This window comes from Xiphophorus hellerii, chromosome 2 (genome assembly GCF_003331165.1).
Source record: "Xiphophorus hellerii strain 12219 chromosome 2, Xiphophorus_hellerii-4.1, whole genome shotgun sequence".
Taxonomy (NCBI): domain Eukaryota; kingdom Metazoa; phylum Chordata; class Actinopteri; order Cyprinodontiformes; family Poeciliidae; genus Xiphophorus; species Xiphophorus hellerii.
Window position 1 is genome coordinate 31506545 of NC_045673.1, and position 27481 is coordinate 31534025.

General features: G+C 40.1%; 1 protein-coding gene across 3 annotated transcripts in view; it reads right to left on the reverse strand.

Annotated features, from left to right (window-relative positions):
* Nucleotides 1-23577, reverse strand: part of LOC116711210 (voltage-dependent calcium channel subunit alpha-2/delta-4-like) — a 55440-nt gene extending 31863 nt beyond the window's left edge. Inside the window, exons 1-24 of one of the 3 annotated variants that reach the window (XM_032550617.1) lie at nucleotides 22835-23577; nucleotides 21310-21391; nucleotides 20154-20270; nucleotides 16053-16112; nucleotides 13480-13642; nucleotides 13262-13393; nucleotides 11629-11689; nucleotides 10733-10883; nucleotides 9519-9593; nucleotides 8519-8608; nucleotides 8262-8375; nucleotides 7345-7423; nucleotides 7108-7241; nucleotides 6937-6954; nucleotides 6308-6385; nucleotides 5240-5320; nucleotides 5071-5145; nucleotides 4117-4203; nucleotides 3752-3823; nucleotides 1819-1880; nucleotides 1542-1609; nucleotides 1274-1319; nucleotides 289-386; nucleotides 92-182 (exon numbers count right to left, since the gene is read on the reverse strand). In XM_032550617.1, coding sequence (XP_032406508.1) covers nucleotides 92-182; nucleotides 289-386; nucleotides 1274-1319; nucleotides 1542-1609; nucleotides 1819-1880; nucleotides 3752-3823; nucleotides 4117-4203; nucleotides 5071-5145; nucleotides 5240-5320; nucleotides 6308-6385; nucleotides 6937-6954; nucleotides 7108-7241; nucleotides 7345-7423; nucleotides 8262-8375; nucleotides 8519-8608; nucleotides 9519-9593; nucleotides 10733-10883; nucleotides 11629-11689; nucleotides 13262-13393; nucleotides 13480-13642; nucleotides 16053-16112; nucleotides 20154-20270; nucleotides 21310-21391; nucleotides 22835-22935 — 2135 coding nt within the window. In that variant the 5' untranslated portion in view covers nucleotides 22936-23577. The remainder of the gene's footprint in view (nucleotides 1-91; nucleotides 183-288; nucleotides 387-1273; nucleotides 1320-1541; nucleotides 1610-1818; nucleotides 1881-3751; nucleotides 3824-4116; nucleotides 4204-5070; nucleotides 5146-5239; nucleotides 5321-6307; nucleotides 6386-6936; nucleotides 6955-7107; nucleotides 7242-7344; nucleotides 7424-8261; nucleotides 8376-8518; nucleotides 8609-9518; nucleotides 9594-10732; nucleotides 10884-11628; nucleotides 11690-13261; nucleotides 13394-13479; nucleotides 13643-16052; nucleotides 16113-20153; nucleotides 20271-21309; nucleotides 21392-22834) is intronic. The other 2 variants (XM_032550634.1, XM_032550626.1) reach the window with 2 other exon arrangements.
* Nucleotides 23578-27481: the final 3904 nt, after the last annotated feature.

The window sequence follows — 27481 nt, forward strand, 5'->3', positions numbered from 1 at the left end:
ATATTTCTATCAGAGAACTTAAATTACTGTTACAGCAGCAGATTATAGTCCAGTTGTAAGTTCACACGAGGTTCAGTTTCAGGGGTCTGACCTGTCATTAAGCATCACTGAGTTCCAATAAGCCTCCAGTGGGGCTGTTATAACGGCATCAAACAATATCTGCTGGAGCAACAATTCATCACCTAAAACCAAAACACGTGTGGAATCAAATACAAGCACGTCATTCTGCAAACTGAAAGCATTTACTCAAATAATGTTGAGATGTTTTTGTGAGAAGGTAAAACCTACACTCCAGGTCAGGCTCCTTCCCCTGTAGGTATCTGATGACCGCTTGATACTGAGTGTATTTTCGGTGATCTGGGTCGATGTCTGTCTCACAGTAAGTCCTGTAGAAAAAACGATTTTGTCAATTGGATAAACAAAGCAAAGGACTGTTGATCCAGTTGGAAGCCTGATTTGTTGATACCTACAGCTCCCACTGGCGAACGAGAGGAATTATGGTTCTACACTCATTTTGGATGGCTATTCTCAATATCCCATCCCAGATCTGAGCTCATGTAGCTGTTTTTGTTCAAGCAGGCCTGATTTTCAGTGAAATCAGTACATTTTTGTTGAGATCCAGCTGTTTGTTATGTTACCATGTCACCAGTGATCAGAGTATTTGAAACCAGCTCTCACAATGGAACTTTTCTGTAACACTCCCCACCGAGGCGTGAAGTGCGCTACAGGTACTATAGCACACATTTGCAGAATGCACAGCAGCCGGACAATCAACATCCAGTATACAAAACAATATAGAGAAAAGAGCATGGGCACTGAGAACAATTCAGTGCACATTATAATAATTTTCTAAACTATGTTTACATTTTAACGTTAGGAAAGTAACTTGTTTAAATTGCTATTGTAGCATGTAACTTAACTCCAAAAGTTCTTAAACAACTGCAATGCAAAATCATTTCCAACTTTAACATTCAAATTATGTATCAAATATAAGCAGCTAAAAGTGGTAATATTCATGAAAAACATTCAGCACTGACATGATAAGTGGGACTGAAAAACGTTTATTCCATATTTTCAGTAATTTTGTTTCAAATATATAAATGTAAATACCTATGCTGTTGTACCATTGCTGTAAAATGTAATTTAACATCTGCATAATTTAGAGTTGTTTTGGGAGTAATTTTAATAGCTATTTGTCCGTCACTAAAAAGAATTAGAAGGACTGTAAATTCTCTAGATTTACTCTAAATATCAGTTCACATTTCAGACGTACCACTCGGAGGCGATGCTGAGGTCAGGGGAGGTCATGTCATGCAGACCTATATTGGAAAGTAAAAATATGTAAGTCAGGAAAATAAATCACAGGAGATGATATCAGTTGAAGATCGTATTGTTATGTGTTGAAGTTTCATTCGCTATGCATTAATAACAGCATTCAAGAGAATTGTCAGATAATTCAACTAAGTTCAACATATTGTTTGATTTCTTATAATGACAAGATAAAATATTGCTGGTGTGTAGAACATAACCGAAAATCCTACCTTCTTCCACTGATACATTTCCTGTAAACATCAGACTGCCGTGACCCTTGGTCAGCACCAGGCCAAAGCTAACGGGTAAAACAGGGACAAAGGTAAACTTTATACCGAATAAACAACCGATAGATTCCACTGGTGTTATTGAAGAACACAAGCCACGAAAAGGACATTCATTTCAGTAGATTTTTTCCATTTGTATATATGGAAATCTTATATATATATATATATATATATAACTTTTCTGCAGCATGACAAAATGAAAAGATGAACTGTGTTATACCTGAAAGGCGTTTCAACAATGTCTGTATAGAAGTAGTTGTTGATGAGGTACATTGGTCTTTTCTGTTGGATAAAAAACATATCTGATCATGCAATATTCAAAACAGAAATTGTAATTAAATTGCCCATAGCATGTAAAGAACATGATGCATGTCAATAAATCAGAATAACATCAAAACATTATTTCAGGAATTCAATTCAAACTCACACTTATATGGATTCATTACACACAGTGATACTGTATATATGTCAAGCAGTTAGTTCTGTTAGCTTTGAAAATTATGAAACCCCAAAATTCAGTTTCTCAGAATATTATAACATTGCATAAGATCAATATAAAAGCATATAAAAGTGAAGAAATAACAAAAAGTTTTTACGCTTTAACTCAATATATTTCTGTTTTTCTTTTCTCCTGGGTGGCAGCTCTAAGAATCTGAGGTTTGAAATCTATACATTTTATTTTAAGGTCATCTTATGGGGAAGTTGGCTGTTCAAAGTGTGGAAGTTGTGCGGTAGAAAAAGGCGAGGACAAGAAACAGGGATAAAAGAAACGTTGTTAAAGCAGTCCTGACACAGAGACAGCTGGGATAAATCAAAAAGGACTGTGGACTGCTGCTCAGTGGCAGACTGTCCTCTTTTCAGACAAACAAAACTGACAAGCAATGATTATAGCAGAAGCAGCCCTGATGAAGAACTGATTCCAGATACGTACAGAGAACACAAGTTTCAGTGTTAAAAATCATTTCTTATTGCTCTGATTTAATATTTAATTTTATGATAAACTGAATTGTGGGTTAAGTCAACATGATTAGAATTACTGACATGAAAGAAACTTGTTTATTAATCTTCCAGTTTCTGAAGATTTCCCTGAGCACAGTCAGAATAATATCACTACTTCCTTGCCTGTGAGATGCCCAGTTGTTAACTCCAGTTTTTAAGCTCCAGTTTTTACAGCGTGAGCAGAGTTACAACAACAGTACTGGTAAAACAGTCATTGTGGGTGAGCAAGTGTTGTACAGGGGAAAATATGATTGTGTTTTTATTTTTGTTGTGCTTTGCATGCTTGGGGTTTGTTTTTCTTTTTTTTCCCGTTAACAATCCAAACGCACTAGACTGAAGGTGCTTGTCTAGGGAGGCGGAGCGCACTAATTGGCCGCCGATACAGGTGTCAGCAGAGGCCGATTAAAGCCAAAATAAAAGGAGCCTGGATGGAAGGAGGGGAGAGGAACAAACAACCTGTTTCTGTAGGCTACAGAAACCGACACGCTGCGGAGCGAGGGGGAGACGGAATCTGCACGTCAGGCGCAGAAGACCGGGAGCTAGATAAACGGCCCAGTACAGAGGATTAGGGCAGAGGAGAACCTCTGCCCGCGCCTGTAAGTAGCGCTCTATTTTGATCAGAGAGTAGCCATTAGCAGGAAGTACGTCTTCCGGCGGAGTTTTGGTGCGGGGATGCTGGCGCTTTCCTGCTCTTTCTTTTAGCTGGATCGGGCGGAAGAGGGGCGTTGCGCGCCGAAGAGTGGAGCGGTGCTGGAGCATCGTCCCGTCAGCTGGGGATTGGCAACGGAGTGCGCTGCAGACGGATTACCTCCACCAGGAGCAACCTAAGAAGCGGAGCCCAGCCTGTGGCCTCGGATTGGTGACTTTTAGACAATTACTGAGCCTTGGATTTTATTGAGGACAAGAGGGCGGTTTTATTGTGCCACTATCCGTGACTTTTATTATTTTTTTGGTAATAAAATACCTTGCGCCTGATCGCTTTGCCATTTGGGTTTTTGAGTTGTTTGCTCTCCCTTGTACCAAGGACAGAGTGTGGGGCCATATTGGCTGTCAACACAAGAATCACTTAAAGTTAATAATATAACACATTTTATTTGACTACAGTCGTCTCTAAGGATGGATTAAAAAGCTTTCGTTGTACAGAACTTTCTCACCCCTTTATCCACAGAGGCTCTGATGTTCAGGGTCATGCTGCCTGTCTGTCCTTTCACCATAGGTGTCCTCAGCTATAAGAATAAAAATACAGATTAGACTAGATAGAACTGAACAATACCAAAGCACGACATCTGCATCCACATGAACAATTACTAAGCAAATATCTGCCTGTCTTTCAGTCAGTGACTCAACAACATCTCTGTACTTCACGTTACACACGTAACACTTTAAAATTGCAATAATAGTGCAAAAAGATTCTTCACATAACTAAATCAGGTCCATAGACACAATCTGTTGGGTCTTTCCTTGAATACATTCAGATTTAAATTGCAGCCATTTTAGTCTTAATCCTGTGTGTGTTTACCATTTCCTCTGTGTCCTCCCACTCCACCTCTGACAGATCCACACTGTTATAGTTTGGTTTTGGCTTCAGCTTCTTGCCATCTTTATACTGTAGAACAGAGGATCACTATTACTGTGTATCTGAGCTGGGGTCTCTGCTAAAATACTCAAAGGGCTGGCCAGACTTCATTCACCCAGGACAAAAAATCAGAGTCAATAGCAGAATAAACTGTCTGACATGGACAGAGGAACCTAATCTATGGCACCAGTTGATTTTGCAAAGATTTATTATAAAGAAGAATTGATATGAAAAAAGTGATAGACCAAACACATATTACTCTACTTTTGTGCTAACTATGTATGTGTATGCATATGTTATTGGGTTATGTTAATGTGTGGTATATGAGTTCAGATCATTCCTTTTCATTTCCTTCTTCTGCATAATTTCTTCTACTTTTTTGTTAAATTCTTTGTGCATACTTGAACTTTTTCCTTCTTAAATTTTGTGTTATTGAAGAGCGGACTGTTCTATATTTTCCATCAAAATTGATCTAGTGAATAATATACAAGCATACTTTTGTTTCCATTGTCTATACATTAATATAATAATTTTACATCCCTCTAACATTTGGATAAATGCGCCTCCTCATGTTCTGACTGTATCGAGTGTTGGAGTTTGTTGTCATGAATGTGCTTTGTCAGCATAAAGTAAGAAAGGAAGGCAGAAATGTTCTGCTTTTAGAAAAAATAAATAAAAGATTGCGTCTGACCTGTTCTGGTCTTTGGCCACTAACTGAAGAGGATTTTAAGTTGCCTTAAAGTCTGTTCTGTTGCTAAGCAGTCAGTGACAGTGACTGCCACAGTTTCTTACATCTTTCTATTTCTGGGCACTAAGTTTGGATTTAGTTTGATGCTCAGCAGCACTGCCTTATCCATCACTATGTCAAAAAACAAAGTGTTCAGAAGCTGAACTCACCAGAGGTCGGAGGTCAGGATGAGCCAGGATGTAGCCATTGTTGTTGAGGAGGAAGGCATAGCCATGCGGGCCCAGCTAATAACACACAAAACACTGCTTTCAGCTTTATTCACAAGTGTGTGAATAAAAGTTTTGAAAAGCTGGAGAAGTGAAGAACACTCGGCCTCACTATGTATCTCGGTGCCAGCTTCATCACCTCCATGAGGGGAACATCAGTGCCAACCACACCCAGCAGGATGCCATGCGACAGCTGAAGACAGGAGCATCATGAAGGCAGAGTTTACACACAACCTCTCTTAAACGTCTTGTTTCAGTGATTCAGTTATTTCTTTCTCTGGTAATGTCAGTGTTTAAATGTCTTCTGTTAATATATGAATATTTTCAACTATGAAAACTATTAACTAGATCTAAGATGATTTTTTGTTTTGGATTTGTTTCTATTCTGGGTCGGACGTTGGTATAAATTCTTAAACCTGTTTGAATGTGTGCAAAGCAATAAGTTGAACATCTTTTAACAATTTGTAATATTACCTTTCTTATTTATTTTATTCACTGACTGGTTTTAAACCTACTTTACATAATTTATATTGTGGGTAATGTCCATGTTACATGCAGTGGTGGCTGCATTCCCCCCCAGTTCAGGTTGCTGCTGAACTCCGGCGGGTTAAGCAGGCCCAGCTGGTTTCACTCTGCCTCTTGATGAGCAGAGTATAAGACTAGCTGGGAAACTGACTTTCAGTGCCTCTTGGCCAATTGGGCAGCATGTGTGCTGCAGCTTTGTGGTGCTGTGAATGAGGATTTTGGTCTACTAGAAACCCTGGTTTTCATTGTTATTCTCCCTTTTCTTTTCTTGTAGGTTCTCATTTTCATCTTTGAGATTTCTCTGGATCCCCCTTAAAGAATAAACCCTTTAATTTTACCCTCCTGGTTTTTGTCTCTTAATTTTTCCTGGTTTATCTATTGTTACAGCCCCCCTCCAAAACCCCTAGACTGCCTTGGGGATGTAACAGTCCACATATTGTTTTTTGTGTCTTTTATGTTTTTTATGTTGAACATGAAAAGAAAAAAGCTATTTCTTTCAGCCATGTATGAATGATTTTAAAGTTCACTTATCAATTGTTCAGAAAGTTGTTCCATTACAATTTACACCGAAATATGGATTAAATATTGTACCGCTGATCAAATAAATATGAATCTGATTTGCAGAGAATATCATCGGGCGAGTTGTTGAACTGACCGTTTCCTTCTTCTTGCTGAAAACTGGCATGGCCACCGAAGTCATCAGCAGCAGACTCTGAGCTTTGGTGTAGAAAAGCTAAAAGACAATAGAACATGGTTCCTCATTAATTCAATTGAGTTCATATACGTGCATATTCACAACAAGGCATTTACAAAGAAATATCATTTCAGAGAGCAGAAAACTGATTGACCAGATAGCATCATGAAGCTGAATTTTGTTTTGTGTAAAATAAAGGACATTTTAAATGCATGTTGACAATTCTGCCCATCCCAGCCTGTAGTGTGAAGAACGTCAGATTATGTTTTCTGCATTCCCTGATAAGTGGAAAGTAAAGAAGTTCTTTTCAGCAGAAGTTTGTGCTGCGCAACATTACCCTGACTTAATGCTTGGAATCCAGATAGTTTGAACTTTACTAGCAGACAGTAACTAATAACATAATAAACATGTTGATAAAATATTTGGCTTCTACCATAATGGAAGAAATTAACTATGAGCACAAAGTTTGCAATAGGATCAAATATTTGGCCAGAAAAAGAACTTGAAGAAATCAATATGACAGAAACGCTCAACATTCATCTCACAGGAAAAGTTTTTATTATTTTTTTTATTTATTTATTTATTTTTACCTCCTTTGTGTTGGGAAGCTGCCGGCAGGTTCATGGGAGAATGAGTCCAATTACAGTTTAAGGAAGTAGAAAGATGGACATGAAGTCACAGACATGAGGAAGATGAAAATGAAGATGATGAGCAATGTGCAGCATGTTTGGGGAAAGGACACTGTGGACGGCTCAGCTTACCACTGTGTCCATGTAGGCTTCTGTCCAGATGATGTCATGGTCGTGGTTGATAACCATTGGTCGACTGAGAACATGCAGATACTCCATGACATTCTCCTGAACGTCAGCCAGAGTTGAGATGTGTGTGTAGTAACCTGACAAAACCACAAGATCATAGTCTCTATGACTGTGCCCGTTCACAGAGTGGTAAGATCTAACAGCCACACACCCACACACACCCACCCCCACTGGACTGACCCTTGTTGTTGCAAGCAATCCACTTGGTTTTTTGAGCAAATGTCATCTCTCTACCAATCAGGTAAGTGAACACTCTGACCTAAACAGAGAATAATGTTAATGGAAAGGTGTGTTTTATACAACATTCACAAATTGTTACATGTTGTGCTGAAGATGTTTTCAACTTTGATGTAGAAAGAATCATGCTCACATAAAAAGTACAGTTCAGTATTGTGAGAGAAGCCAGATGAGAGGGTTTAGGGAAAACACTTCATCCATAAAAATCCAGGTCAGTGAGCTTTTCTAAATGCAAACAATGTTTTTGCTCTACTGGACAAGTTGAAAACCATCAGTGTGTCTTTTATTGTCACAAACGTAGAACTTTATAAACATATGATAAACATTTTCCTATTTTGCACATTGTTAACATGAAGTTATATGCATTTATGTGATATTCACATGTGATATTCACAACATAAGTAGAAAAGAAAATACATCATCTAACATTTAAAAAAATGTAATTATTTCTTCCGCGGCCCGGTACCAATTGGACCCGGGGGTTGGGAACCACTGTTTTTGATGATGATGCAGCTCGGGACGTCTCGCTTTGCAGTAGGGGGAGGGGTTGTTTACAGCATTTCATTTTTCATAAATTTAAGCTTCATAGCGTAGCTTCCATCATGATTGAGTTGGCGCAATACATAGGTCATAGCCAAACATTAGCGATTGGGTAAAATCAGATTCAATCGTTTAAAACCTCAACAGAGTTCAGGCCTCCAGCATGCAATATTTTCTCCATAGCCAAAGGTCCAGTAAAGAGTAGAACAAGAGACTGGTTTTTACCAGGCTAATGAATATCAGTCTCTAGGGAAAGATGGAAACCTTGATGCTAAAATCATATTGGTAAGAACATTATTGAATTCCTTCCTATTCCTTACCCTGCGCTCTGGCCAGTTAAATTCTTCAAAGACAGACTCAAAGTCCTCCATGGCTCCATCTGTGATTAGCATGATGGCCTGGTTGCACATGCTGCCCTGACCATTCATCCTCGCCTGTGGGCAAACATACAGATGGCAAAAAAAGATGATGATCAGTAAAACTCCTCCCCACATTCAAGGCATTCCTTTCTGAATGATTGAAAAATAACAAAACAGCAAAACTGACTTCCAACCCATCATTCCAAAAATAAACAAACCTCATTTAGGATCTTAAAGGACTCCTTCATGGCATTCTTTATTTGTGCTTCTCCTTTAACATGCAGCTCCTCCACCAGAAGCTTAAAGTGCTAAAAGAGAAATGGCAAACTCTTTTACACCACATGCAACACTTACAGAATTCTGGCCACATGGCAGAAACTGTGTTTCAGTTGTGATAGTAAAACACATGTGTCACTACTGTTCTAACAAGGAAAGATACTTGGGCTCTTCTGTTTTATTCAGTCTGTAATTTAGAGATGAAGACATTTTGTATGATAATCTTTATACTACAGTATTACTCTGTTTGCACTGAACAGTACCATGGGTCACTGCTATTCTGATGCTATTTTATTATCACAAAATCAATTCCACCACCAGTTGGTATCAAACTGGGCTAAAAAAAACGTCCAACATGGCATCATACAAGTGCAACAACAATTGTAATGCACTACAATGCCTTGAGCTTGTTGCAGTATGGGTCAGCTGTATATAAACCACTTTTACAATAGAAATAGACAAAATAGCATACAGAACTGACCTTTACTGTAATGCTCTGTGGAAACGAGGCTGAGAGGCTACTAACCATAGTAACAGGCTTCCAGAAAAGGGAGTGAGTGGGTTCTCTTCAGATATTCCAGTTTCCTCCTGTAATCTATATATATAAACATACTAGCTCAATTTGTCTCTCCAAGTGCCCAAATGACTGATGGTTTCTGTAAGTATGGATGTCTGTCCCATGTGTCTCTGAGTTGCCCTTTGATGGACTGATGAGCTATCTAGGATGTACCCCACCTTTCACCTAATTACCACTGGGAATGCCCCATCCCCTGGAGGTCAGATAACATTCTTACCTAGATTTTGACCTGGCATTAGAACAGACCATGAAACTGATCTTAGAAGTTGTGTGTGTGCATGCGTGCTTGTATGTGTTTGTTAAATGTCAGCTGAGATGCATGCTCAGCTCTTTAAGCTCTCTAAAGAAGATGATAATTATCTTACCTCCCTGTTGTCCAAGTCAGCCTGCACCAACGTTCCTCTAAAACATGGCTCCACGTATCGAACATAGTCAGTGTACTACAGAGAGGCAGACACAAAAAAAAGTACATTCAGAAAGCATGTGTGAGACTACTGAGGCTCCTGCTGAGGCTTTATAGCATATGTACCGCTTCTGATTCACTCCCGTTATGATGTGCACATGTGAAAGCGCTCATAAGGTCCCTTTGAATTAGCATCAGTTCATTGAAATTTACAGAATTCCGTTGTACCAGGACAGATAGTGTTTCTTTTTTGTAACAGTGCAGTCTGATGTCTTTTATATTAAAGGAACAGTTGATTGTCTGGAAATTTCATTTTAATGCTCTATAGGGTCAAAAATAGCCACATTAACTTTCAGTGTCAAGCATTCGGTATTTTGAAGTGAGACAAATGTCTGGATGTAATGTTACGGTTTTTAAATCACAATTGTGGTGTTTCTGTAATAAAGGTGTACATATGAGGTATACATGTGTGGGACTTGTGGTACTCTTACAATATAATTTTTCAGTATGTCCAAAAACTACATTTTGCTAACATGGTTTATTTAGTGATCAATTTATGTATGCAAACTGACAATATATGAACAGTATTTTGCTATGATCTCATGCCTTCCAACACTTCTGCAATGAAAGTCTGATACATAATAGTGTTATGGTGGAACAAGCACAAAATTGAAGGATCAATCTGTCCCACCCCTTCTAACTAACACAGTGTCTAGAATAGAGACACAAATTCAAATTCATTTCAGTGTCGGCTCTAGAAAAGATTAAAATTGTTAGCTTTTTGCATAAGAAAGGCCAAAAAAAGCACACTCCTTTGTCAGGTCGTCCATTTTAAATAACAGATTTAAGGTCTTTCTTCAGTAATGATTTCAACAAAGGCATTTCATAATGATCAGTAATGCCAAACAGATCACCCTTCCTACAGTCAATAACGTGTTCAATAGTAGGCTCTGCCACACAATTTTCAAAATTAAACTTCACCATGTTCAACAAAAAGATCCCGGACGAGCCCCCACTTATGAACTGTGGGGATGTAACACCTATGTTACATCCTAGACTAACAGGGTGTAATATGAATAAAGAAAACAAGTGCAACTCAGTAAGCACATCTAAGCAATCACTTGCAAAGTAGCATTGTGTTTATGAATAAGGAGACTTGTTAAAAGTGCATCTCACAGCAATGACATTGACAAAATCATTCTCTCCTAGCGTGTCCAGGATGGTGTTAATCGTGTGTTTGGCTATGGTCATCTTTAATCCCTTCATGCTGCCACTGATATCCACCATGATGATAATATCCTTGGGAGATGTAGCTGCCTGGATATACCTGTGAAACATTGGAGCAAAAGACACATTTATATCACTATCAGAAACCTAGAGTTAATTATTTAATTAAAAAAGTATTCTCACATTTTTTTTTTATAACACATTTTCATAGATCTAGCAGTGTCTGGGGTCTCAGGTGAAAACTCGCTTTGTGGTGAAATGTTCAGGGACATACAGTTCTCTGGTTTTATTTAGAGCGCATGAACAGTCACATATGGTGCCATGTCGGCTGCAGTGACCTGGCTGAGGAAACAGCTTAACGTCTTTTAGAGAGGATCACAGGTCCAGGTCGCCATTCAGTCTACTCACATTCAGGGGAACCAGGTCTCTGTCTGACCAGAACTCTACAGAGCAGAGTTATTCCTGCTTGTTAAAAAAACAATGAGCTAAAAAAAATATGCACCATGCAACACAGTACTCTGGTGTGAAACATTGAAATAATAATAAATTCCCATGACTTTATTATTCTGCATGTGCAGTTTATTTATCTCACAAGTAAGCAGAAAAAGACCATGTCTAGTAAAAAACAAGTCGAAAGAGTAAAGTAGCTAATGAAGTGTCAGTGAACCAGAGAATCTATTAGACCACATCAATCTATTGCCTAAGAACCATTCAATAGCCAAAATTCATTCTCCACATTTACTCCAGAGACACCAGGGCACAAAACATAATAAGAAATCCAAAAAATGTGAAAATACACATCTAATATTGACGTCAGTGTGCTCTGAGAACTGGATAGTACTCACCAGTTTCTGTTTCTACTGTCAAAGGCTACCACACCGTTGTTGTCAGGAGTCCATTTAATACCTGGCAGAGGTAGTTTACAGTCATGAACGTTGTCACAATAAAAAAGTAATAATTTGATACCAATACTAAGAAAATTACTTGAGATTCATATCACTCAAAACTTCTGCAACATGAGTTTAAATATGAGCACTTACAAGGTGAAAATATTTCAACTTCCTTAATTAGGGCAAAACCAATAAGTAAGGCACAGTTTTGTCTTAGTTAATATATTTTCTAATTAAGAAAATATGACTTAAATGTGTCATTTATTTTCTTTTTTTTTGTAAAATAGGAAACAACATAACAGTATAAATAAGTGCTAGCTGCTAATTGTCTTATTAATGTGCACTTCCATTTTCCTTTCAAGTTGATGTTGATACAAACAGATATTACTACTAAGGGAAACAATGAATTATTCTATATGACATAACCACTTTTCAAAACAAACATGCATCTGGTGCATATAAAGCATGCGTTTTGAAGAGCAAACATGTATCTGGTCGTTGCATTCAGCTGCTGGCCTGTACAGTTTCTGTGTTTCTAGAAATTTTGGTAAACATTTTCCTAATTTTTCGGCTCTATTTGCCAGGTTCAGTCCAATGCTGTTACAACTAAAGTTTAAATTAAAGAATAATAGAGGGGGGCACACTGGTTTCTTTTGTCGCATCACTATTTAGTAGGTCATGAAAATTATTCTGGGTTAATTCGTTCCAGAATGGAGTGGAGGTTTGAATGATAAAAACAGACAATTGTATAATTAGAATGAAGAGTTGTGCATTTGAAAGTTTGCACCTGAGAATTGAATCTCAATTGGATAACTCAAATATGACTGGGCTGGCTGTGACCATGAAACTAATACTTACACTAATAACATTAACATGTCATCAGGGAGATTTACTACTTCTGTGTTGCAGATACAGGAGCTTTACCAACATTTTTAAGTTGCTCTTAATCATCAGTGTTGTAGTGTAGCTTGTAGCATTTTTCCCATCTCATATTTGGCATCCTTCAGAATTTAGTTTGTTTCCTGTACCTCTAACAATGCTTTTGTGGACATTGTCATCTAAAAAAGCTTCCTCTATGTTTTGGCATCTTCCTAACATCCACACACCTTAGAGAAGACTTTGATAAACTAACTAGCTTCTCCTTCATATCACAAGATCAAAATTAAAACATAGAAGTAATCAAATATTCCTCTACATGTTCTCATTGCTTTTTTTTTTTGACTGATTAAGTATGAGATACTTAATAGTTCCCAGATGTCCTAATTCTTCTGTGTTTTTCCACATTATTCTAGTTTTATTCTATATACTGTTTTGTGGTTGTCATGGTTGTTGTGGAGCACTTTGGTCAAATGCTGATGTTTTAAAAAGTGCTAAAAAGACACATTTGTAAAACTTTCAAACAGACATATGTTTCAGAAAGAGCTTCTTTGAACCTGATGTGATAATCCCACATTTGAAACAGGCACAAACAAACATAAAAGAAACTTATCGAAATAAATTTGCAGTTTATTATACTGCAAATTTATTTGCAGTATAATAAACTGGAACATAATAACCAGGAACATAAGAAAGGTTAAGATAAACTTACCAGGGTAGATTCTAAAAAAGCCATAGGAACTGCCAAAGTACTGCCAAGTAAGTGTGGGATCTCTCAGAAAGTTGTTAATGTAGACATCATTCAAAGCCTCGGAGTTGTAGATGGCATTAAGCAGTTTGGGATCTGCTTGGGAAAATGACAAAATTGTGAGAAAGATTTGGACAATTTTACTTCCACGAGCAGTTGTGTGATGTGATCCTGCTAACAACCTTTGTTGTAGACATTGGTGGGAACCTGGATGTTGCTCTGTTGAGTATTCACAGGCAGGTTGTTAAAATGTTCGTTTTCTTCAAGCGGAAACTCTCCACCCAACTCCACATAGTTCCCGTCTTCATCCATCGTGTTGATCAGCATGGAGTTGTAATAATCAAACTGAAAGACACAGTAAAAGGGAATTAAACTTTTCTTTACCAATCATTGCAAATTAAAAAATGTGAAGGGTTTTCCAGAAGAATTAGATGTAGTTCATCTTTTGCTTAAATGACAAAGAATAGTCATATCACCAAAGACACTGTTGTAGAGTGCCATAAAAAGTCTTTCCTCCTACAGAATTCTGTTGTTGCCTTTTTATCACACTTAAATATTATCTATCATCAAACAGACAAATTTAACATTATGCTCACAAACAAGGTGTTGCTAATGTGATGGGTCTAGGGTAGTTATGGTGCTATGTACTGGGACGCCCTTGTCAGAACTGATGGGGAAAAAAAGTACATTTTGGTTTAGAGGTTCACTAAACCTCTGAATTAAGTTCAGAGGTTTAGTGAACCTCTGAACTTAATTCTGTGACACGACTTTAAACTCTACAAACATTCTTTAAAACCTTCCACTATGGCAGATATAAAACAGTTTCATGAAGAAGAGAAGACCTATGCTACTCCACAGAGATAGAAAAATCTGATGTCAGTCTTTGCAAGCACTAAATGGGAGGTGTTAAAAGCAAAGGTGGCACAACCCGTTTATAGGTTTATGGGCCAATTACTTCTTCATGTTGGGCCAAATTAGTGTAACATTACATTGAAAGTCAGATGGGTAACTTTAGAAAAGATGAATATCTGCAAAAAAAGCACAAAGGGCATTGTGAATCTTTAGTTCTTCTATATCACGACATGGATGTCTTTAAACATTTTTTTTTTTTTGTTGCTATTTTCTTTTTTATAGTAGCCAGCAGAAATCGGTTATGTTAGTGGATTCACATAGGATTTTTGTTAGGACTTCTTGCATTGGTGTTGACCCATTTTCCTCACAGCGAGCTAAAGTTGATGTAATCTAATTTCAGGTGTCGGCTGAAGTCGTAAAGCTCCTGTGTGTGCAGCCCCAGCTCCAAACAAACCTGCTGTTACCTCCAGTTCACTCACAGTCAGCATTATCCATTATCTAACAGTGAAGGCCAATTATACCTCTGACTAACAAATTAGATAGACACACACTCATACATGCCCCTATTCATTCACCCCCCCCCCCCCCCTCCACACACACACACACACACACACACACACCCACACACTTGCGCGCGCACACACACACACGTGTCAGTATTCCCATTTAAATGGCACCACGTTTTAAAGGAAAATGCTTTTGTGGGTTGAGTAGTAAATAGGTTTTTGTTTACATGAAAAATCTGCCAAGTTGATTCTGTCAATGAAAAACAGATTTTGGTGTGAGCAGCCTCTCCTCTCCTGCCACCTTATCGTGGTGGAGGGGCTTGAGTGTCCCAATGATCCTAGGAGCTATGCTGGTAGGGTCACCCAAGGCAGACAGGTCCTAGGTGAGGGACCAGACCAAGCGCAGTCCAAAGACCCCTTATGATGAACAATAACAATAGATCTAGATTACCCTCGCCCGGGTTACCGGGGCCCCACTCTTGAGCCAGGCCTGGAGGTGGGGGCTTTTATCCGGGTGAAGAGAGGTATGGAGCAGTCCACTGACCACTACCTGGTGGTGAGTTGGCTCCGGTAGTGGGGGAGCATGCCGGTCAGACCTGGCAGGCCCAAACGTGTTGTGAAGGTCTGCTGGAAACGTCTGGCAGAGTTTCCTGTGAGACGGAGCTTTAACTCTCATCTCCAGCAGAACTTTGAACACATTCCAGGGCAGGAGGGGGACATTGAGTCTGAGTGGACCATGTTCCGTGCCTCCATTGTCGAGGAGGCTTATTGGAGCTGTGGCAGCAAGGTTGTTGGTGCCTGTCACGGTGGCAACCCTCGAACCCGTTGGTGGACACTTTCAGTGAGGGATGCTGTCAGGCTGAAGAAGTAGTCCTATCGGGACTTTTTGGCCTGTCTGTGGGACTCCAGAAGCAGCTGATGGGTACCGGCGGTCAAAGTGGCATGCGGCTCGGGTGGTTGCTGAGGCAAAAACTCGGATGTGGGAGTTGGAGAGGCCATGAAGAAAGACTTTCACACGGCTCCGAGGCGATTCTGTTCCACCATCCGGCGTCTCAGGAGGGGGAAGCAGTACAGCACAACACTGTTTATGGTGGGGTAAGTGTGCTCTGACCTCGACTTGGGACATTGTGGGCCGGTGAGCAGAATACTTCGAAGACCTCCTCAATCCCACCAACATGCCTTCCATTGAGGAAGCAGGGCCTGGGGACTCTGGGTTGGGCTCTCTAATCTCTGTGGACGAGGTCGCCGAGGTGGTTAAAAAGCTCCTCGGTGGCAGGACCCCAGGGGATGGATGGATCTTGTGGGCAGTGTTGTGTGGAGCAGCATCTCCCTTGCTTGAAAAACAAGGTTTTTAGACAGACAGATGTGTGTGATAATGAAAAGGAGGATCCACAAACCTTAAGTGAACTGTTGTATTCATGGTACAGGTCAGCATCTTCTGCAGACTCCGCTAACCTCTAGCAAGAAATAGACCAGACAAAATAATATTAAATTAAAACTAGACATTGGATGAACAATGTCTAGAACCTCTGTGTACAGTGACTAGAACAAAAGAATTGGTTTTGCACCAATGCTGGTTTCTATGTAGTTTGTTGTGGTCTCACCTGGAGAACCCTGTTTCACTTCTAACACTCCAGTGGTCTGGAACTGTTTCCAAGGTACAAATCACCTTCAGTTTCTAATTTGTTCATACAGCTGAAGTTATTTGAATCAGCATAATGACAATCAGTGAGAGCCTTAACCATTTCTAAACCTTTTAAGTAGCCTGACATAATCTGCTCACAACAAAGACCACAACCCAGATCTTGTTGTAACATAAAGCCTGTCTGCAAATAGATGCATTACCTCTTGTGTTTACCTTGGTCTGTCAGACCAAAATTACTTCTGTTTCACAGATGATGGTTTTAAACTCCATGAAATTCTTTCTTTAGACATAAGACTAACAAACACAGAGCAAGCATTTTATTGCTGGGTTTGTGACCCGGTTGACGCTCAAAATTCAGATGGAGGTCTGGAAGTGGATTTCTTCGGTTCAAAGCAAAATTGATCACAATTTTGCTTTAAAATGCCCTAAATAGGCTAGAACAGACGAGGCATCTCGGAAAAAATACCGTATATTTAGGATATGATCCGTATTAAAAGTCTTTTAAAAGACTTTTAAAATTATTTTAAAAGACTTATTATTAAGTCTTTAAAAGACTTTTTTTTTAAAAAATGTCTTTTTTACTTTAAGAGAAGTAAAAAGGACTTCTCTTACAATCTTGAGAATTTATCCAGTATAGAGTCACAGCTCATGGTGACTGTATGGCTGGGTAGGTTATATTTACCGTATTTTTCGGACTATAAGCCGCTACTTTCCCCCTACACTTTGAAACATGTGACTTTACAGCCCGGTGCGGCTTTTCTGTGGATTTTTCTTCAACCGCCACTGGGCTCTTTAGCAGGAAGTGAATCACTGGAAGTCAAAATTGGAAATCAAAGAATTTTCATTTAGAACAAGCACATGCTAGTGTAACATAGTTAATGTTGTATAGAATTCCACTTGTCATTACTTTCAAGTTTGGGTTCATGTGTAATGGGTGAAATAGCACCCATAAGGCACTCGTAAGGTGCTGTACCCGCTGTGATGAACCTAATTCCTGATCAGTCCATATTCTGTTCCGTACAGATAAACATCATTTCATCTCATCCTGTCTCCTGGCCCTTATTCACACAACGCAGAACTGATTTGAACTAAGCTAGAACTCAATCACAATTATCAAGGCAGGCACGACTGGAAAATGTTTTCAAACTTATAGCCTCTCATCATGTAACAACACGCAGAAGTTCATATAATGCCACTTTTAAGTTGAAGGTTGTCGATCTGGCACTATCGATCTTTTTTTTTTTTTACTTTATTTATTATAATAAACAACAATACAATTGTACTGTGAACAAAACTCAGGAAGATAATAACAATAATTTATCAGGGGGAGCATAAGATAAAGCAAGAAGATAAGAAAACGACAATCAATGTAAATATGTATAAAGGAAATAGCACAAATTGTGATATGTGTGCCAGATGTCACAGTGCATTAACATAAAAGATAATCCAAAATTACAGGTTGATTACAAGCCCGTACTGTTGATTCTGCTTTTTGATTAGTGGAGGATTGAATTGTTAATAAATAATGTTTAAGTTCGATCAAAAAAACTAAAAAACTTGTTTTTTTCTTCAAAAATTTGCATTTATGTAGGTGAAATTTAGCCTTAATAATTAGTAAATTGATAAGGAGACTCTTTACATTCATTCCTCCATTTTGTTGAAATCCAAATAACTGGCACTATCGATCTGCTCTTACACTGCAGGCAAGCTCGGCGTGAACAAATCCATGGTTCGGTGTTGACGCAGGACTGGGTCCTTAATAGCAGATTTATTAAGGAGGGCAGGAAGTAAATGCCCTTCTTAATGTGGAAAACCAAGAGCGGCGGAGATACCAGCGCCTCATAGTCCGGTGTGGCTTATATATGTACGTTTTCAGTTTTCTTTAAAAACTTTGTGGGTGCGGCTTATAGTAAGGTGCGTTCTATAGTCCAGAAAATACGGTAATTTATTTAGCTTTTTTTTTTTTATCATGAAAGTCCCACTGAATAAACATTATATTTTCTGTACGGGACTAGGCACTGAACTATCAATCAATCAATCAAATTTTATTTGTATAGCACATTTCAGCAGCAAGGCATTTCAAAGTGCTTTACATCATTACAAACACAGAAACACCATGCAAGATAGAATCAACAATCAAAACACAGCATTAAGTCAAGTTCCATCAATAAATCTGTAATTGATTACATTTCAAATACAATTCTAAACAGGTGGGTTTTTAGTTGAGATTTAAAGGAAGTCAGTGTTTCAACTGTTTTACAGTTTTCTGGAAGTTTGTTCCAAATTTGTGGTGCATAGATGCTGAAAGCTGCTTCTCCTCGTTTGGTTCTGGTTCTGGGGATGCAGAGCAGACCAGAACCAGAACCTGAGAGGTCTGGAGGGTTGATACAACAACAGCAGATCTTTAATGTATTGTGGTGCTAAGCCGTTCAGTGATTTGTAAACTAACAACAGTATTTTAAAGTCTATTCTTTGAGCTACAGGGAGCCAGTGTAGGACTTTAAAACTGGTGTTATGTGCTCTATCTTCCTGGTTTTAGTGAGAACGCCAGCAGCAGCATTCTGGATCAGATGCAGCTGTTTGATTGATTTGTTGGACAGACCTGTGAAGACTCTGCTGCAATAATCAATAGAACTGAAGATGAACACATGGATGAGTTTCTCTAGATCTGGCTGAGACATTAGTCCTTTAATCCTGGAAATGTTCTTCAGGTGATAGAAGGTCGACTTTGTAACTGTCTTTATGTGGCTCTGGAGGTTCAGGTCAGAGTCCATCACTACTCCCAGGTTTCGGGCCTGATCGCTGGTTTTTAGTTGTAACTAGCTGCTAAAAACATTAGCACTCTGAGGACAACAACCAACGTGTAAAAATAATATATCTTACCTTACATATGAATGCTTATCTTTCTAAGTAACTGTCCAATAAAATATCTGAAAATACAATTTAAATGAGGTGATCGTTACCGGTTAGAAAGTCGGCGCTGCAAACTCTGGCATTGATAGTTTTCACACTGCCTGTTTTTAGCCGTAGATTGTTGATCCACTTTTCTCCTCTTTTTTCGGTAAGTTTTTCTTAAAATTAACTCCCTTGTGACCAACTACCTTCGAAACACAAACATAATGTTTATCTTTGTCGCTATTAGAACGTGGAACAACCGTACAGGACACAAACTTTAGACATTTTGATGCTGGATCAACAGAAATAAATGGGTTGCATTTACTTCCTGCCCTCCATCTGCATTGGGTGACCTCGGTGCTATGTCATCTGAAACCCAAAAATTGCATGAACCTTTGGAGAGTTTGACATCTTCTGTCAATTTAATGCAGAAACTGCAATGAATCTGTAATTGATAGATTAATGCAGCTCTGGCCTTCCCACAGAGAATGGAGCTCTGCTGCCACTGTTCCAAAAAATGAGCTGCACAGACGCAGACCAGAAAGCGAGCTCATATGAAACCATTTTTTAAGTCACTGCATTTGCTACATGTACAATTCAGAATTTATTTTAATGTTGTTTAAAGATGTTTTAAAAAGACTAAGGTTCTCAGTCTGCTCTATTTATTGGATGTGATTTTGATTGGCAGGCTTCCCATATGGCTCTGAATTTAAAATACCCAACATAAGAATGAAAACCTACATTGAGAACCGATACGCTTAATACAAACACAGAACTTTGAAACAGCCTTACAGAAAACCCAGCAACTCGGTTTTGGAAGCAAACTTAAGACTTTTCTTTGATCCAACATTCAGCTACATTTTAATATTTTGTTCTGCCATTAACAACAAGAACTAGGTCTTTCAAGCACTGTGTTTAAACATGCTCTATTATAACCTAGGAGGGGTTTTTGTTTTACCTTTACAGACTTCATCTTACTTCCCAACATTCGTTCGATTTCCTCAGAGTAGTCCCTCAGTAAATCATCTCCATTCAGCTCCGTAATCTTGATAATGGATTCTACATCCTTTAGTTTCTGAAAAGAAAAGCAGATCTAGTTTCAGTTTGAGCAGAAACAACAGCAGATTAGTTCAAATTACGTTAAGTTATCTTTGGTGTCAAATTATCCACCTCGCTACCTGGACTATTTGTAAAAGACCCAACAAGTAATCCCAAATATCTCTGGTTCAAACCGTAAGGAAGATATGCTCAGTGATTAAAATAGTAATAATGGTTTGATGAAAGTACACTATGTCTCCAAAATGTTCGTCAAGTAAATGTAACCAGAACTACCCACCTCTGAACAACAACAACAAAACTACAGTAGTTGCCTAAGCTTGTCAACAAGCTTAAGGTGACATATTGCTTTGGATTAACAAAGACAGCTTCACATTACCTTTATTACTTATATTACTTGTCCCCACTTACCTTAACTTCTTGCTGTCACACTTAAATTTAGCCATTGGGACCAACACTTTTTCTGTTCTATTCTATTCTATTCTATTCTATTCTATTCTAACTGATTGGAGGTGACTATTTTAAACCTGAAAGATAAACAGGTTTTGTCTAAAATCAGATCAGACCAGGTCCTGAATCACAATGATTCCTACATGTGTGTTTGTGTGTGTAAAAATCTAATAACACCTAGCCTTATAACATGTCTGTCATTACTGTCATTTAGACCTGCTTTATATTCGCTTACTTTTAAAAAAAATGTATTTAACAATATATTTTGTTATTTTTCTGCCACAGGATTTCATTTATATACACTTGTTGGGTATTCAGCTGATTCCCTCAAGCTAATTCTTAACTCTGCCCTACGACAGACTGGCGACCTGTCCAGTGTGTACCCCATCTCTCGCCCGAAATGTTCGCTGGAGATAGGCACCAGCATCCCAGTAGGAACAAGGGTGTACAGAAAATGGATGGATGGATGATTCTTAACTCCTGTATTGGATTATTCAAAAAGGGAATTTATGTTTGTCTAAGTGTGAGCAAATGAAGCAAATTTAGTGAAAAATCAAATCATATCCATCTGTGAAGTTTGTCCATCCATTAAAGCGTTTTTGTTTTACCTTCTGAAGTAGCAGAGAGCCAGAGAATTTGGTTGAAAAGTCTCGGAGCTGAACAGAGAACACAGATGCCCACTGCTGCACCCTGGACAGAAGGTAGACATGCAGTCAGAAGGATAGCATCGCTATGCAACAGAATCTGGACCATGTCTACCACATTACTGTGATTTCTGACCCTCTTATTTGTGATTCTGCTTTATCTGGAGCCAATTACAACTTCATGGAGTTTCCTTTTATATTGGCTATGGCTATGAATTTAACACTATGGCTTTGAAACTAAATGGAAAGCAATCTCTGTAGTTATGCTGCTATGGGTTTCTGCTGATGGAAGACAAACTGACCACTTTGTTACTCTACTACTTTCTTCTTTCCTATTTGCATTATTTGCTGTTATCTCAACAGCTGACTGTGTTTTCTCTGAGTTTTTTCCTCTCGTAGAGTATACATCTGGGTCTGGTGTTCTGTTTGGCTGTGATACCTTCCAGGAAGCCTTCATCAACTGATAATGCTGCCAACAACTTTATATTTTCCCTCTTCTTCTACTAACTTTTTACTTTTCACTATCATAAAAGTACTTCCACATAAGGTCTTCTGTTTCTTCTTGTGAATCCTGCTCTGTCTTCTCAAACCTCCAGTCAGTCATGGCAGCTGGTCACTTGTACTGGGCTCGGTACTGGTTCTGCTGAAGATTTCTTTCTGCTGTTGCTACATATGGTACATGCTCAGTATGAAGGATTGCTGCAAAGTCAACGACACAACGCAAGCAATTGTCTGCTGTTGCTACGTGCTCAACTCTCAATGCAGTCTCCTGGGTTTCCTTTAATAGAAAACTTTTTAAACTGAAAGATGAACTGACATCCATTGCAAGATACAAAAGTTATTGAATAGACTGATGAGTAGTTTTCTCAACTTATTAGGTACTTGGGAATCTACTGGACTTTTTTAGTCAAAGTCATCAAGTACTTCTGCTACTGCACGTCTCCAAATCAGTTATGTCTAATGGACAGAAATTAGTAATTTCACATTGTTTCAAATTTAATGATGAGTCTTTGAGGTTGAAATGCCTCTGTGCATCACCTTAATCTGGATCTCCTTCCACAGATTCAGAGTCAGCAGTATTACTCTAGACCAGGGGTCTCAAACTCCAGTCCTCGAGGGCCGCTGTCCTACAGTTTTTAGATGTGCCACAGGTACAAAACGCTGGAATGAAATGGCTTAATTACCTCCTCCTTGTGTAGATCAGTTCTCCAGAGCCTTGCTAATGACCTAATTATTCTGTTCAGGTGAGGCACATCTAAAAGTTGCAGGACTGCGGCCTTCGAGGACTGGAGTTTGAGACCCCTGCTCTAGACAGAAGAAACTTGTTTGCCAAGAAACTTTTAAACTTTCAAGGTTTAAAAGTTTGACCATCACATCCAAGAGAAGTTAATTCATTTGCTGGAAAACCCTTTACTGTACGGTGCTCCATTTTGTGTGACTGAGAAGAGAAAATTAACATCCATTAGAAACAGTACAAGGTAGAACTTACGTCTCTGGTGGGATCTTCATTTGAGCATCAGCCAGAATCCACAAGCAGAAACATCCCAGAATCCTCAGTAAGCTCCTTATTCCCAATGTTCCTGTTTCCATCCTGCTTTCCCAAAGTTATTCCCAGTTCATATGTCTCAGAGAATTCAGATTTAAAGTTCAAAGGAATAATCAGGAGTTTGAAGAAAATGGTTTCCTCATGCTTGCAGCAGGCAGAGAGTACCAAGGTTTCTGCTGATGGACTTTTGACCCTTTGTGGCTTCCGTACTGTCTTGGTAAGCGTGTTCTTTAGGTGGCATCTTCTGTCAGCTCTGATCCTTGTCATGGAAAAAGGCAGTCCTTGAAGATCTCAGAGCCATCTGCAATGAACTGAATGGAAAACCTAGCACAGACTGCTAGGACCTGACAAAGACAATTTTATCTGTCTTTGGCTCCTTCAGTTTTTGCTTTTTTTTCACACTCGCAGTGGTTTCTGCTCCTCTCCATGGCTGCCAAATTTGCTGCACAATCCATTTGGATTAAAAACTCTGCTTCCATATGTAACAGGCAGGCAGACAGAGGGAGAGAGAGAGAGAAAAGTAGGAGGGGGAAAAGGATTGGTGAAGGGGATTGGATGAAGGCTCTGTTTTATCTAAGAGGATTAAAGTGATTGCTGGAGACAGCCTTTCCAGCAACCAATCAGCTGTCAGAGGGGAGCAGCATTACAGTGCCCTAACACACTGACACTCTCATGCAATTATCTGATTATGATCACAAACACCTTTAGACTTCCTGGACCTAACTTAGTTGTTGGATGAATGTTTAAAGTCAAACATTCTGATGTGTAGATTTAAAATATCTTTCTGTCGTTTGAGAAGTAAAACAAACACAGCTCAGCATCGCAGAAATTCAATTTCTTTCATAATTCTGTTAGCCTGTAATGTTAACTTATAAAAAAAAGGTCCTCAACCCAAACCAAATGTAACACATATTTAGTGTATTATCTCATCTTGGTGTTTGTTTTTGGGTTTTTCTTAATTCTTTATTATTATTCTACCTATTAAGAACTAAAAAAAGAATACTGTTGCATATAGTTCAAATCTTTAAATGATGGTATATTTGTAACAATCTACTGGCCTCCAAAGTACATTAGAAATATATCTCTAAAGACGTCTCCTGCTGTATATTGTCTGTATAGATTTTGGCTGTAGAACCCAACAGTTCATGAATTGACTGTCTTCACTTTTACATCTTTTATTTGGAGCAGAGCAGACACTAACTATTGGCCTATTTTTCCCAAGAGAGCAAGAGCTGTCACAGTCTGATCAAGATTATACAATATTAGAATAGAATAGAATAGAATAGAATAGAATAGAAGTACTTTATTCATCCCAGCAGGGAAATTACTTCGCAGTTACAGCATAGAGACAAGACACAATAACAACTACCACTGAGTAGTAGTTGTAGATAAAATAAAAAATAAAAATAAAATATAAAATGCTATGAATTGTAAAAATATAAAATGCTGTTAATATAAAAAGCAACTTAGAGCAGTCCTTGCAAAGATTTAAAAAAAAAATGCAGATATGTATATGTAAATATATGTACAGCAAGTGTGCCACAGTGCAGTTGTGCAAAATTGGACTGATTAGTGCAGAACAATGATTTAGCTTTTATTGTACAGTGAAATGGCATGTGGCAGGAAGGATTTCCTGTATCTGTCCCTACGGCAGCGGAGCTGGAGCAGTCTATGTGAGAAGGTGCTCCACTGTCTGTCCACTATGTGGTGGAGAGGGTGCTGTTTATTGTCCATAATAGACAGAACCTTCTTCAGTGTCCTCCTCTCCACCACAGTTTCCAGGGACTCCAGCCTTAGTCCCAGTACAGAGCCAGCTTTCCTGATGATTTTGTCCAGTCTATTAGAGTCGCTGGCTCTGATGCTGCTTCCCCAACACACAGCAGCAAAGAAGATGGCACCAGCAACAACACTGTGATAAAAGGTCTCCAACATCTTGCTGCACACATTGAAGGATCTCAGCTTCCTTAAAAAATAGAGTCTGCTCATCCCCTTCTTGCACACAGCGTCAGTGTTAGATGCCCAGTCCAGTCTGTTGCCGATTACAACTCCCAGGTATTTGTAATCCTCCACCTCCTCCACCACTTCCCCTTTGATCTTCAGTGGCCGTGAAGATGTCTTCTTCCTTGTGAAGTCAATCACCATTTCTCTGGTCTTACTAATGTTGAGCCTCAGGTGATTCTGCTCAGACCACTCCACAAAGCTGTCCACCAGTGTCCTGTACTCCCCCTCCTCTCCATCCCCTATACACCCGACAACCGCTGAGTCATCAGAAAACTTCTGTAGGTGACATGACTCAGAGTTGTACTGGAAATCAGTGGTGTACAAGGTGAAGACAAAGGGAGAAAGCACAGTTCCCTGTGGAGCTCCTACGTCACTGACCACCACATCAGACAGGACACTGCCCAGACGGACAAACTGTGGCCTGCCTGTCAAGTAGTCAGTAACCCAGGAGATCACTGAGTCGTTGATACCCATCCTCCGCAGCTTCTCACCCAGTAGCAGAGGCTGGATGGTGTTGAAGGCACTGGAGAAATCAAAGAATGTGATTCTCACAGTGTCTCCTCCACCATCCAGGTGCGAAAGTGCTCGTTGCAGCAGGAAGATGACGGCATCGTCCACTCCTAAGTGGGGCTGGTAGGCAAATATCAGGGGGTCTAGAAACGTCCTCACCCGAGGCCTCAGCTGGGCCAGGACCAGTCTCTCCATGACCTTCATCACATGAGATGTGAGAGCAACTGGTCTGTAGTCCTCTGGGTCGGATGGCCTTGGCTTCTTGGGAACAGGAACCACATGTGATGTCTTCCACCGCAGCGGGACTCTCTTCAGCCTCAAGCTCAGGTTGTACATGTGTGCCAGTACAGGGGACAGCTGGCCAGAGCAGGTCTTCAGGATCCGTGTTGTAATGCCATCAGGTCCTGCAGCCTTCCCCTGGTGTAATTGCTCCAACTGTCTCTTAACCTGGCCTGTAGTCACCGTTAGCTGGGGGTAGGTGTTGTTGTCTGCAGTGGAGATGGAGGAGGAGGGGGGGGTGGGGGGCTGAAGGAGAGGTGGTGTGCAGGAGAATGCCGGTAGGTGGTTTGAACAACTTGGGGCAGTGTGGATGTGTGGGGGGATGGTGGTGGTATTGGAGTAGCAGGAGGTGAGCTAAACCTGTTGAAAAACTGGTTGAACTGGTTTGCTCTATCCAGGCTCCCAGATGTCTGTGTGTCTTTCCCCTTCATCCCAGTGATGTGCTTCATTCCTTTCCACACATCTTTCACACTGTTCTGCTCAAGTTTAGACTCAAGCTTCCTCCTGTAGTTGTCCTTGCATGTCCTCAGTGTCTCTCTGAGTTCATGCTGAACTCTCCTCTGCCCCTCCTTATCTCCAGACCTGAAAGCCATCTTCTTTTTGTTTAGAAGTGCCTTCAGGTCACTGGTAATCCAGGGTTTGTTGTTGGAGAAGCAGCGCACGGTCCGGGCTGGCATGACAGTGTCCTCACAGAATCTGATGTAGTCCGTGATGCAGTCAGACATGTTGTCGATGTCCTCCCCATGAGGCCCACAGAGCACATCCCAGTCTGTCGACCCAAAGCAGTCCTGCAGTGCCTCAGCTGCCTCCTGTGTCCACCTCCTCACCGTCCTAATGCGCACAGTCTGCCTACTCACTAGAAGGACATACTTGGGAGTCATCCTTACCAAGATGTGGTCCGACCTGCCAAGGGGGGGGCAGGGCTGTGGCGCTGTATGCATCTTTGGCATTAGATCCAGCATTTTGTTTTCCCTGGTGTGACAGTCAACATACTGCTGGAAGTTGTGTAGAGTTTTGTCCAATGAGGCATGGTTAAAGTCACCTGTGATGACCATGAAGGCGTCCGGGTGTTGAGTCTGGAGTTTGGCAGCGGTAGAGCTGATGACGTCACAGGCCACCGCTGCATGCCAGCTGATGGGGGAATGTAAACAGCGATCAAAATGGCGGACGTAAACTCCCTCGGTAAATAATACGGCCGCATTCCCACAGTCAGAAGTTCAATGTCCGGGCTACAAATCTGTTCCTTCACGTTAACATGACCGGGATTACACCACCTCTCACTCACATAAAGTGCAATCCCGCCGCCCTTCTTCTTCCGACTCTTGGAAAAGTCCCTGTCCCCCCGCACCAAGGAAAATCCAGGGACCTCCACGCTGTAGTCCGGAATAAGCGAGTGCAGCCAGGTTTCCGTGAAGCAGAAGATACTGCACTCCCTGTACTCCTTCTGGGTCCTAACCAGCGCTGTGAGTTCGTCCGTCTTATTCCCCAAAGACCTCACATTCCCCACAATAATCGCCGGTACCGCTGGTTTGTGCCGTCTCCTCTTCTCCCTCCGTTTAACTCCAGACCTGCAGCCCCGTCGTCTCCTCCGTAACTCCTCTGGGACCACAGGCCTGTCTCCGGGCAGCAGCAGAGGCTTACACAGCGCAATCAGCTGTTCACGCGAGTAAACAATGCCGCTACTCCATTCGGCGAGGTTCTCCGTAACAAAGAGTAGAAAAAGTAGCAGAAGAACGCGGAGAACAGCGACAGAACCACATCCAGCCATTGTGGAAAGCTTAACTGATGGTCTATGGGTTC